Consider the following 12,517-nt stretch of genomic DNA (forward strand, 5'->3'; position numbering starts at 1 on the left):
CTCCCTGTCCAGGCAGCCCCATCTGGGTCCATGTGCTTCAAGCTCAACCTCCCTCTCCCTTTCCCCTCTGTTCCCATTCCAGCCTCCTTTCTGCTCCCTGACAAGGCAGGGCAGGCTTGCAGGGCGCCCTGTGTGCGTGTGCAGGGTGTGCCTGTACACGTGTGTGCATGTGCCTCCTCTCCCTTTGGGTCTGGCTGGGCTCGGTCCACACCCCCAGCCCCCCAGTGCCTCCTGCTCAGGCAGAGCAAGTGTGGGCCAGGCACACCTGTGGGGCTCTTCCCTATAGCTGCTCCAAGCTCAGGCAGGCTGGGCAGGCCTGGCCCTTGCTGGAGGGGGAGGTGGGCACCACCACAGGGCCAGATACACACGCTTCTCAGGTCACAGGCATCATCGTCCTGGGGCTGGCAGGGGAACCATGGAGGTTGGTTGGACACAGAGAGGACGTTTAAAAAAATATAGAGAATTTAAGCTTCCCAAAAAAGAGATGGGGAGGGAGAAAGCGCTGATGGAGGCCGAGGTGGGGCCGGAAGGCAAGTGGCCATCCGAGAGCTCTGGGTCCCTGGGGGTGACAAGGTCTCTGTGGGTAGGACACAGCCTCTGCCCAGGCTGTGTCCATCTACCGGTCTGGCTATGCCCAATGGACACTTTAGCCAGGCCCGGCTGGCCAAGGGGAGGGCACCGTATGGCTGTCTGTAGAGTCTATGTGGGCAACAGGGTGGGGGTAGCCAGGCCAGCTGCTGGGGTTGCAGTCCCATCCCAGGCCCCGTGCCCAAGTGTCCATGCGCCTGGCTGGCTCTCAGGAAGCGAAGTAGGAACTCTGCATGGAGTAGAGCCGGTCGATGGGGTTCCCTACGCGGGCCTGCAGGGAGCCCACGTCTGAGGATCCGAGGAAGCAGTCACTGAGGCTGGTTAAGGAGGTATCACTGTCGATGTCGTGAAAGATGGAGTCATTCCCTGGGGGACAGAAGGCGCGTCAGGACAAGAGTGCTGGCTCGGACTCCTGGGGGCCCCGTCAGCCCTGCAGGCTGTACAGCTGGAGGCCAGAGAGAGACAGGATGGCCTGCTGGCCAGTCCTACCCAGAGGGACTGGCTGTCAGGAAGAGGCAGGTGGGCTGCACTGACTGGGCCTGCCTATGCCCAGGGTGGCAGATGGTTGTCACAGTCCCAGTCCTGCCCAGCCAGGCAGGGAGTAGGGACAGTGCTGGGGTAGGCGGGGGGTGGGGCAGCTTACCATAGGGGTTCATGTGGTCACCTGGCATTTGGGGCGGCGTGAGGCCCTGCTGGAAGGGGTCGCTGCTGCCATAGGGGCTCTGCTCCATGGCCACGATCTGCTGCTGCGGCGGAGCCAGCGGCGTGTAGGAGGCCATCATGCCCTCCATGCGGCTGGACAGAACCTCTGGGGGCAGAGCATGCCATCACTGCCTGGTCCTGCCTGGCCCGTCCTGGCAGCCCCTCATGGCCTAGCTTCTCTGGAAGCCCCACAGATGTCTCCCAGGACTCCCTTCTGACCTCCTTGGGACTCGCCAGGGGCCCCTCGCTGGCTGAGATTGTCCAGACACCTCACTCCCCAGCCCCTTCCCCAGACATGTCTCTGCTCCTCTTCCAGAATCAGTTTACTAAAATCTAGGGTCCCTCCACCCCACCCCCTGTGCCCCCCTCCCTCAGGGGCCTGGAGAGGGGACCCCATTTAGGCAATGGTTGATTCTACATGTGAGTCCCATGCACACCCCACATCTGGGAGCACCAAAGTCCCACACCCAGGGCAAAGAGGCCCAGGCAAGGTTTCCTGGAGGAAGGGGTCCAACCCTTCCCTGACTTAAAGAATCAGCAGAGGCTTGGCAGGCCCCAGCAGAGGCGAGGCATGCCAGGTGGAGGGCAGCAGAGGCCTAAACTAGAGGAACTGCCAGCACATGAGACCAGCCTGGGAGGACAAGCTGAGAGAGGGACCTCAGCCACGGACGGCCTTCGGGAGCCAGCTGGGTCTTAGCAGGGTAAGGGACAGCTGGAGCCAGTGGGCAGAGGAGGTCTGGGGAGGGGCCGGGATCTCAGGCGGGGTGAGTGGAACCCGAGAAAAGAAAACACCCTGACTTAGCAATGCCATGCATGAGGGACAGGAAGGTCTGAGGTGACTCCTGGGTTCCTGGCCTGGGCAACAGGGTGGACTATGGTACCACTCAGAGATGAGGTGGGGAGGGCAGGGTGTGCCATATACATGTGGACAGTGGTGGGATTAAAGTGTGGGTGGGGACTGTGGGACATTCTCAGGGAGGCTGTGTCCAGGAGGTAGCTAGGAAGATTAGAGGGTGAGACATTCCAGGAGCTGGCTGGGAGACCAGAGGCAGTGACTGCAGCCCCAGGACGGGCAGAGGGAGGAGGAAGGAGGAGCTGGGCTCTTAAGCCCGACATCCAGTCTGGCTCTGGCCTTGGCCTTGAGTCCTGAGTAGAAGGGGCTGCCCAGCAGTGCCCTGTGCCTGAGAGCAGGCAACTCTGCCTCCAGCTGTCCCTGCACCCTCCCTTCACAGCCCTGGAGGCTCAATGTCACCATGGGCCCCAGGAGACCAGTCCTGGCCCAAGATCCTGATGTGGAAACAGCATTTTTAGCAAAGCCCAGTGAAAGGGAGCCTGACCCCTCGCTTGGTCCCTCACCACCCAAGCAGACTCCTCAGCACCCTGACAAACTCTGTCAGATTTCTGCTGAGTTCTAGCTGCAAAGCAGTGCTATTCTGTTAAAAGCACAGTTGATGAGCCTCATGCCTGGGGCTGATGTCCAGCTTTGTGCCTTACTGGCTGAGAGACCCCAGGCAAGTCCCTGAATCTCACCAAACCTCAGTTTCCTCATCTGTGAAATGGGAATGGCAAGACCCTTCTCTGCAGGGCTCTGTGAGAACTGAGAGGGATGGGTTGTGTTCAGTGCTAAGACCCAGGCCTTGCACAAAATCACTGTTCTGACTGCAGAAACTACCACCCCTCCTGTCTTCTTCCTCCCCATGTCACCTGGCCCCACTGCTTTTCTACTTCTCTAGGCCTCTGAAGTTCCCTGGGCTTTGATGGCCTTGGTGAAGGTTTCCCGGGAATCTGGTTAAAAGAGACAGTGGGATCCTCTGTCCCCAGTCCCAGCCCCAGCTTACCCTGGCCCAGCCGCTGGGAGTTCTGTTGCTCCTGCTGCTGCTGGTGCCGCCGGGCCAGCTTCTTCATCTGTGGGGAGAGCACAGTTTAGGCCAGGGCCTCCCTGCCCCACCCCCAGGTGGACCTCTGTCTCCTGTCCGTCCCCTACTCCCACCCTGGCCGGGACTGGCACAGGCTGGAGGTGGCCACTCACCTTTGCTCTTTGGTTCTGAAACCAGACCTGGACCACGCGCACACTGAGGCCCGTCTCAGCCGCCAGTGTCTCTCGGACCTGGCCCGGAGAGAAGGAGACAGGTCAGGCCCATGGGGGCAAGGGCTGGGAGGTGGCAGGTCTGGGACATGAGGGGGTGATGGTGGATGGAGGGACATGGAGGGACATCCTGCCCCCAGCAAGTGCAGAGGGGGTAGGATCTGGAAAGGCAGTGGGGGTGGGGTGTGAGGTGTCCGCCCCAGATGCCCCTCACCTTCCGGCAGGGCTTGGAGGAAACCTCAAAGGAGGCCTTGAAGGCTCTTCGCTGCTGTGTGGTGAGGATGGTCCGGGGTCGCTTGGGCCTCCTGGGGTCCTTCCCGTCATCCCCGCTGCCCTTGCTCTGGCTGCCTTGCCCCTTGGCCGGCTTCATGTCCCCATCCTCGTCCTCACTCTTCACTGTGGGGGAGACAACCCAGCCTATCAAGCTGGGCTGAGGGGTGGCCCAGGCCCCAGCCTTGTACCCTCAGGCCACTTGATGCCCGGTCCCCTTGCCCTCTGCTGACACCCACATGTCTCCCCAGTAGACTCAGGATAAAGTCTACCTCCCTGTCCCGGTCCCTTATCTCCTGTCCCTGTGCCCTGCATGTCCCTTTCCCATCACACCCCCTACTTCCTTGTCCTGTTTTGCCGGCCACCTGTGTGGACCTGCACAGAATGAACACAAGTTCACTGCGGACAACCACAGGCTCAGACGTGCACATGCATATTCAGGAAGGCTTCAATGCAGGCACAAGAAGGAGACAGATACACAGGTGCACATGCACGGTCAGGCAGATACACACAGAAGTGTGCACAGGTACACACCTAACGGCAGATCTCTTGCCTCTAACAGACCCCTAACGAGAAAGGCTGGGACCTGTGGACTGTTCTGGCCCTGGGCTTCCCTGGACACATCTTGGCTGGGGCTTGCCTTAGCTTACTGACTTCTAGTCCATAGGAGACCAGGCTAGCATGCCAACCTTAAAGGGAACCAGTTCCCACTATACCAGCCCAGTGCCAGCGAGACACAAGTGGCTCAAGAGGAGGCTGCAAAGAGTTTCTTCCTTGAAGCTTCCAGGGATGAAGAGTTGACAGGCAAGGGCACACGGACCCGACATTCTCACGAGAGTGCTCATGAGCACAGCATGCAGGTGTGCACACACGCAGATGCACACCGGCACACGCACATGCAGCCTGGCACGTGGGCCCGCAAAGGCCCAAGCACATCAGCTCCCAGGAGTACCCACACACAGGCTGTCCTTGTGGGCAGGGATGAGGAGGGGCGTGCATGGCACACAGAAGCACGTGCTTTCACCCAGTGACACACCCACAGCCACTTCCACACCTGCTGTTTAAGTGTCAGAGATGCCAGCCCCAGATGTATGGTGGAGCCACCCCGCCCACCCTTGGGCCTCTTGCTGTTGCTCGTGTAGACTAGTCTCCTTCCTCCAGCCCTGTCTTCCTCAGAGCATGAGCCCCCAAGGAGGGAGCCACTCTTCTCCTGCCAGGACTCCCTCTCCCTGGCCTGGTATGAAGTGACTGTGGCCCCATGTCAGCCTCTGCTCTTCCCATGGAGTCCAGACAGATACCAATGGGCCTGGCCATGGTGCTACCCTGCCCAGGGACAGCAGTGACAGGTGGAGAGCCACTGCCTCCACCATGGTCCCTAGCAGTGACAAACCCTTCCTGTGTGGGCAGATCCTGCAATGGTGGGGCCCAAGGTCACACAAAGGGCTGGGCAGACCAGGACCTCTCCTCTCCATGCTCCCTGCTCCAGTCCTTCCCCACTATTCCCAGGAATGACAAGGGTTAAAGCCATCACCAGGCCTTTCCCTCCTTCCGACTCATTCCCAGCTGGCCTTGCCCTTCCTGGCAGGAGGACTCCAAACTGGCATAGTCCTTTTGGGGTCTGGAACAGAGTAGAGATGTATCTTCACCCTGGAAAATGGGGTCTTTCCCTCTTCCCAGAGGTTCCCAGGGACTGGGAAAACATGGAATAGCTCATGACTGGCTGCTCCCCACTGCTGAAGGCTTTGGGGGGCCAGGGAGGGGAGGACACATCAGATCCCTACTTCCCAAAAGGTCCCTACGCTGCAGCCCTGGTGTGGTGCTGGGGTGGCAAGAGAACAAGAGGGTGTGTGTAAACATATGTGCAACCACAAGATGCTCATGTGCACGAACCATGGCAGCCATATGTAGAGAAGCTGGGCCATGTGTGTGTGTTTACCTGGGCATGGCTTTTGCATGCTTGGTCACACGTATGTTAGTACATACATATGCTCCTGGGCATGGGCATCTCCAGGTGCATGTTACGTGTGCGTACATGGGTGACCACATGCATGCCAGTGTGTATGGATATGTGGGCCGTAGGGAGAGTGAGCAGAGGTGTGTTACCTATGCTTGGGAGTGTGCACACGAGTGTCTGTGTGTACATAGTGTGTCTGTGCAGCTCAGGCCCTGGATCAGGGCCTGGCGTCTCCGGACAGGACACCCCTGAACACACCCCGCTGAGCCCCCCTCCCCATGGCCTGCCCGCCGCTCCAGCTGGGGCTCACCGGAGTCGGACTCGTCAGGGCTCACGGAGCTGAGCAGGTCCTTCTCCTTCTCGTAGTCACCCTTGCACAGCAGCTGGCCCTCCTTGAGCACAAACTCGTCGCCCTTGCGCAGCTGCCGCTCGCACACACAGCAGCAGAAGCAGCCCAGGTGGTACACGCACTCCAGCGCCCGCATCACAAACTCGGTGGGGGCGATCTTCTCCATGCAGCCGCTGCACTTGGCTGCGAAGAGCCTGCAGGTGCACAAAGGGGAGCGTTGGCTGGGCTCAGGGGTCCCTCCCAGGGACTCTGGTGCTGAGGGCCTCTCCCTCCTGCCACCCTGACCCTCCTGGACATGGGCACAGACAGCGAGGGGCCTGCATCCCTATTCTTCTGCCTCAAGGGTGTCCGGGTGAGTGTAGGGCATCCTGATGAGAGGAGCCTCTCCTGGGAGCAGAAGCTCAGGAACAATGTGGCCACTAGAGGGCAGTGTGCAGGGTCCGTCTTAACCTTCCCCCAGGCCAGGACATCCTCCTAAGAAGAGTCCCTTCCACCCTCACTCCGGACCAAATCTGCCTCCAACCTGATGATCCCTCACCCTCATATCCAAGCAATTCCCAGTCAGCCCTGTCCAGCCCTCCACCCTGCTTGGGCTCCTCTTCTCCTGTCTGAGCAGCCATCGGTCCCCTCCATGGGTTCCTGGCCCCTCCAGCCCCTCAATAACTCCTCCTCCCCCAACACACACACACACACACACACACACACACACACTCACACAGGAGCCACAGGGATCTTTCTAAAACTCACATCTGGTTATGTTGCCTCTCTGCTCCAGACTCTTCCATGGCTCCCTAGTTCCCTTAGGGCAGGAGTTCTCAACCTGTGGGTCGTGACCCCTTTTTAACAATGAAAATACATTGCAGCATTAGGAAGGTTGAGAACCACTGCCTTAGGGGAACATCCAAGCGTCTGAGCCCGGTGCTCAAGGCCTATCATGATCCTTCCTCTTCCCTCACCACCTTCTGCTTCCCTAGCCTGAGGCCCACATAGCAGCCTATGGCTTCTCCAAAGCACCATAATAGTGGCAGAGCCTTTTAACATGTTCTTTCTCTGTCCCTTGGCTTAGGTAATGCCTCTGTTTCAGCTTCCGTACCACCACTGTGAACAGATATGTACTGAGCATGTGCAGGATGCCAGGTGCTGTGCTAACAACCTTACGTGCAGAGATGCATTTAATCCTTGCAACAACCCTAAGAGACAAGAATGAATACTAACCCCATCTTAGAGATGAGGAAATTGAGGTGCTAGGAGGCAGAGTCGCTTGTCCAGGGCCACATGAGTAGTAAATGCTACCGCCAACTCCCAGCCTTGGTCTGGTCCAGATGGAACAAGGGTGTTCCATCCCCCATCTCCACAGACAAACATGGGCACGTGCTGGCCAGGCCTGGACATGCCTGCCCATGTTTGTGGAGATGGGGGATGGAACACCCTGCCCATGCCTGCTGACCACTGCTCCCAGCACCCCCCACCCCGTCACGTGCCCTGCTCTGTGGGAACTCAGCCTCAACAACACTTTGATGGAAAAATTTATGAAGAATCAAATTATTGCTGCTGGGAGGGAATTAAAACCATTTTTCATTCCCTGCATCCCTGGGCCACGTCTGCGGGCGCCACCTTGGGAGCTCTGTGCACATCCCATCCCTCTTTATGGCCCGCCATGGCGGGCACAGATTACAGCTGCAATTCTCTACTAATCGGTTCTGGAACAGAAATGGCCATAAACAGGAGGCACTTGCCTGCCTCTCTCACTTGGCTGCCATCAGCACCGCCCATGGTGAGCTAGTGGGCAGGTGGACAGGGTCAATTCCATCTCTGCCTGCTGTCCTGGCACTAGCTAGGAACTCAGCTTGAGGGTACCCCTACTAACTCATGCTACCTACCTCCATTCTACCCAGCAGGCTCCTACTCATCCTTCAATGCCCAGCTCCAAGGCCACCTCCTCTGGAAGCCTTCTCTGATGCCCCAGTGTGGGGGAGGTGGCCTCCTTTGCTCCCCTGAGCTTCCCTCTGGCCTCGGTTTTCTCTGCTGTAAAATGGAATGTCAGGGGAGCTTGAAGGCTGTTGTCAGGATTCAATGATATTGAGCATATAATTTGGTGTCTATTAGAGCAGAGTGACAGTGCATGTGCCCAAATCTACTGGGGTTCCACAATGCAGGACCTGGCTCCATCTGATCCTCCAGGTGACCTCAGTTAAGTGTTTGCAGAGCAGGTGAGTGAGTTCTGGTGTGAGCTGAGGCTGAGACCAGGCTCTCTACTCCAGACAAGGGGGACCCCACTAGCCTATTAAGTGCATGGCTGTTCAAGGAAAACATGGGCTAGATTTTGGCTCTAATTTGGCTCTTAAGCTGGATATGCTTGTTCAGGGTACAACCTACCCGACTGTCCATGGCCACCTTAGACAGCGGCCCTAGGAATCTGGCTGGCCCTCCAGTCTACTGAGGGGCTGAGAAAATAGCCCAGGTTTGTAGAACCTGTGCCTCTTATACATAGGGTGCTACCGCCTTCTTCCCCCCACTGCCCCTCTGGTCCTTCCTATACGGCCTGTTCTAGGGGCCCTACAAAGGTGTGCTGCCTGACTGCTATGGCCTGTGAGCAAATAGTCACTGGCTGTGTCTCTGCAGGCACAGCAGGGCCAGGGTCCTAGGCCAGGGTCAGTACACACTGGGCGGCTCCCAGAGAGACCTTCTTAGGCTGTAGAGGGGGGCAATAGGGTGACCTGCATTTGCAGTCAGTGCTACCAGGCTGGCTGCATTCAGAACAGCCACGCTAATGCCTTGGCAGCAGGGGGTCGATTGCTACTTTCTCCAAACTCATCAACACAATCTATTATTAATACTTCTCCAAAGGCCCGGTGCCGCCATTACAGAGGCAGCGCCAGCCACTCGGGGCATCATCTGTTATCTAGATTGCAAAAACTCAGGATATAAAACAAACCGCATGCACTTTATAAATGGAATGAGCCATCCGTTTGGTCTCCAAGCATCTCTCTACCCAATAAAACATCAGGGGGGATGCATGAAATACTCGCTCCCAATTATGGGGCTGCCTTTGTCTACCATGCTGGGGTAAGAGCTACTAATGGCAGGTGCAGGAGGGGTTGGGGAGCACCAATGGGGTCCCCTCTTCTCTGTGAGCTCCCATTCCCCTGCTCAGTACCTCTCACAATGGAGAGATTGGTGGAGACAGACCCTGAGAAGCAGGCCCAACCACAGGCAGGGTCCCTGGAATCAGATAAACCTGGGTTCCATTCCCCAGTCTGCCATTTGCTGACTCGTGACCTGGCAAGTGATTACATCTTCTCAAGCCTCAGCTTACTTATCTGTATAGTGGGCTCAACACACTGCCTGCTTCTCAGCATGAGGATACAGTGAGTTGTCAGTGTAAACCAGCGGGCATACCCCAGGGTTCCATCCTGGCTCTATAACTTTCTCACTGTGTGACTTTGGGCAAGACATTTATTTAACCTCTCTGAGCCTCAAATTCTTCATCTATAAAATGGGAATGATCATACCCAATCATAGGGTTGTTGTGAGGGTTACATGTATTTAAAGCCCTCAGCGCTATGCTGGCAGAAAGAAGGCACGCCACGGAAGCCTGTTGGGAACAGTTATGATTATGGAGGAAGAAGTTCCATTTTTAGGGGCATCCCTCCCTTGAAGAGTCCCAGGCTATGAGAAATATCTCCATCTCCTCTGAAATTTTATTGGTTTATTTGTTTAATGCTCAATTTATTAATCTCATAAGGCTAACAAACAAAACTCTGAAAACCAGTTTTGGGGAGCGCATTTGAACATGGATTACAAATCTGATTAATTTATCTTAAGTCCCTGAAAACTGCAGAGAGCACAGCTGATTCCTTCACCTCCAGTAAAAGTGGCTTCCTAACATCCTCAGGCACTTCAGCCTCTCCAAGCACGTCTTCATTTTCAGATCTTCGAGTCCATGTGCTAGACCTGGAAACCTGGCTCTATCCCTTCCTGCCACTGGAATCTTGCACAAGTCCCTTCTCTTGAGTCGCAGCATCCTCATGTGTCCAATAGGGATAATGCTAGAGGCTGACTTACAGTGCTATGCACATGAGATGGGATCAGTAAGTGGGGTCATGATCACTGTCATCTCTCCAGGATTTCCAGCACCTTCACCATCCTTAGAGTAGAAGCTGCCTTACCTCCTCCTCACTGTCATTCCCACACCCCGTCACTGTACTTTATAGTTTATGTTGCCCTTCATTGGGTTCTCAGAACTATATGTGCTTTTCCACTCTCAGTGGGCCTCCTCAGCCCTCGAGATAACCCTAGTGGTCGCCTCCCTCACTAGCCTCCTCTGCCCTTCTCCAGCTTCCTAACCACTCCTACTCAGTGGCCAGTGTCACCTCCCATTTCATACAGATAACAGGTTTGGGGAGAAATACCCAAAGTTCTGTCTTGCCTCCTCATCAAGTCAAATCAGATTACATACTCCCTTTGCTTCAGAATGTCCAGAGCACCCAACAATTTCTAATTGTTAAGCCCAAAGATCTAACTGTGGCACTCGAGGCCCCACCCACCCCACAACACACCTGGGTCTAGAGACAGGCTTCTTGTTGCTCCAGTAAGTCCCTTCTTGTCTCCTTAGCCCTTAAAATTCCATCTGCTTCCCAGATCTATCTTCTTCACCCCCCTTACTTTGCTTCTTAAGGAAATCCCCTTTTCTTTAAGACCCAATTCAAAAGTCACCTCCTCTGTGAAGCCTTCCCTGATGCCCACAGTCCTAGATACTCTCCAGCTACTTGTGTGTTTGAAGTCCCTAGGGACCTACAGATCAGACACCAGGTCTAATTCACCCCACTCCAAGCTCTGGGATTGAAGAAGTAGTCAGTGTTTGTTGAATGAATGAACAACCTGTGCAAATTGAAATGGACAACCAGGTAGGACAAGAAAATGTTAAATACTCTGCCTCAGGGGTTAGAGAACACCTCCAGGTAATAAAATACATGAACTTGTCCTCCCTGTCCCCCACCTCCTCCATAACTATATAACTTGGGATCCAGTTTTCTAAATTATTATTAAAGAAGTTCTAGGCATGCCTCCTATTTAGACCCAGGGGTGCCCACATGTGCATACTAAATGACTCCCCTAACCATAAGTAATTGGACTGGGCCTGGGTATCTGATTCCAGGTGGACCAGTTGGACCCTCTGTCCTGTATCCCTTCCTTCCACTGCTCCCCCAGGAGCTTTGTCAGCCCCCAGCCCATAGGCGTGTGGCTTTCCATAACTCCAGCACCAGTGGCGGGGTCCTGGGTAATTCACACCCCTTCTTTTAGCCTCAGATGTATCTTCTGTGAAATGGGGGTGTTGACCCCTCCCTCACTGGGTAATTTGGAATCCAATGAGTTTTAACCCCTATGGGAAGGCTTAGCCCAGCACCTGGGACCAAGGATTTCCATGGGTGTATGCTCCCTTCTCTTCCCCAGTCTCACTAGGGGGCCTGATGCAGCCTCTGGAACTTTCTCTTCCTCACTTTCCATTTCAGTCTGAAGCTTCTTAATGATATTGTTGGGTATGTGCTCTCCCTGTCTGTCCCTTTGTAGGTATGACCTTCTGTCAGAACCTCACCCATCGGGACCATGGACCATGAGGCTTGGCCCCTAGAACCATATCCCTTCTGTCCCCACTGGCTGCACCTTCTCAAATTCACCCGGCTCTGGAGGCTGACCTGAGCTGGGCTCTTTAGAGATGCTTGGGGCACAGAGTTAGCCTGAACCTCATCCCCTGGCTGCTGGCAAGTGTGACATGTGCCTTGATGGGCACTGGGGCAGGCACAGCAAGCCAAGAGGCACAGAATGCAGCAATAGGCCACCTGGACAAGAGCTGACGACTTCCCGGAAAAGGTGACATGCTACTGATTTAAAAACTTGGTGCTGGAACAGAAGGACTGGCTGCCTGACCTTGGGGAAGCCACCTCTACCCTCTGAACTGTTTTCTCATTTGGAAATTGGGATTCCCACCTTGCGGGTAATCACTGTAAATACATTACCATGTGGATTCCTTGTGCTACTTCCTTCCTAGGCTGGTGACAGGACCCCAGGATGACACAGCCATGAGCACTTAGCACAGCCAGTGCTCAGTGTGGTGGCTAATGTTCTGACTGCTGGTGGGACTGTGATAATGCTGGTTGAAGGATGAGCAGCAGTTCTCAGGAGCTGAGGGGACAGGACCCTAGACACTCTTGGGTGGCTGCTGCTAGCCTCAGCCTGTCACTTGGCTCAGGGAGCTGCCTGGCCTCCTCCCTGCAGGCCAGCCTGACATCTCCCCCACGTGCCTGCTGCGTCCTTATCATTCCGGGGGTAGCTGGTTTTTATTTTGAGACAAAAGGGGCCTGTTGATGGGGGATCCAACTCAAACCAGCTGCAAACATCTGCTTTGATGCGGCAAAGAGCGGCTAGGCGGGCGCGGCGGGAGCCGCAGGCGGGGGCCCCGGTGCGCGCGTCAATCACGCGGCTGGAATGCGCGGTGTGGCCGGGTGCGCGGGCCTCCCCCGGCCTCGCTGCGCCAGGGCGGGTCCTGCCGGGAGCGCTGCCCCGGCGC

At 56.0% G+C, this 12,517-nt stretch overlaps 1 protein-coding gene across 2 annotated transcripts in view; it reads right to left on the bottom strand.

The window, feature by feature from the left end:
• Positions 1 to 279: 279 nt before the first annotated feature.
• LMX1B (LIM homeobox transcription factor 1 beta) overlaps positions 280 to 12,517 on the bottom strand; it is a 75,299-nt gene continuing 63,061 nt past the window's right edge. Inside the window, exons 3-8 of one of the 2 annotated variants that reach the window (XM_053564471.1) lie at positions 5,911 to 6,143; positions 3,591 to 3,772; positions 3,320 to 3,397; positions 3,129 to 3,195; positions 1,253 to 1,396; positions 280 to 954 (exon numbers count right to left, since the gene is read on the bottom strand). In XM_053564471.1, the coding sequence (XP_053420446.1) occupies positions 797 to 954; positions 1,253 to 1,396; positions 3,129 to 3,195; positions 3,320 to 3,397; positions 3,591 to 3,772; positions 5,911 to 6,143 (862 nt within the window). In that variant the 3' untranslated portion in view covers positions 280 to 796. Of the gene's footprint in view, positions 955 to 1,231; positions 1,397 to 3,128; positions 3,196 to 3,319; positions 3,398 to 3,590; positions 3,773 to 5,910; positions 6,144 to 12,517 lie in introns of both variants that reach the window. The other variant, XM_053564462.1, reaches the window with a different exon arrangement.

This window comes from Nycticebus coucang, chromosome 2, assembly GCF_027406575.1.
Source record: "Nycticebus coucang isolate mNycCou1 chromosome 2, mNycCou1.pri, whole genome shotgun sequence".
Taxonomy (NCBI): Eukaryota; Metazoa; Chordata; class Mammalia; order Primates; family Lorisidae; genus Nycticebus; species Nycticebus coucang.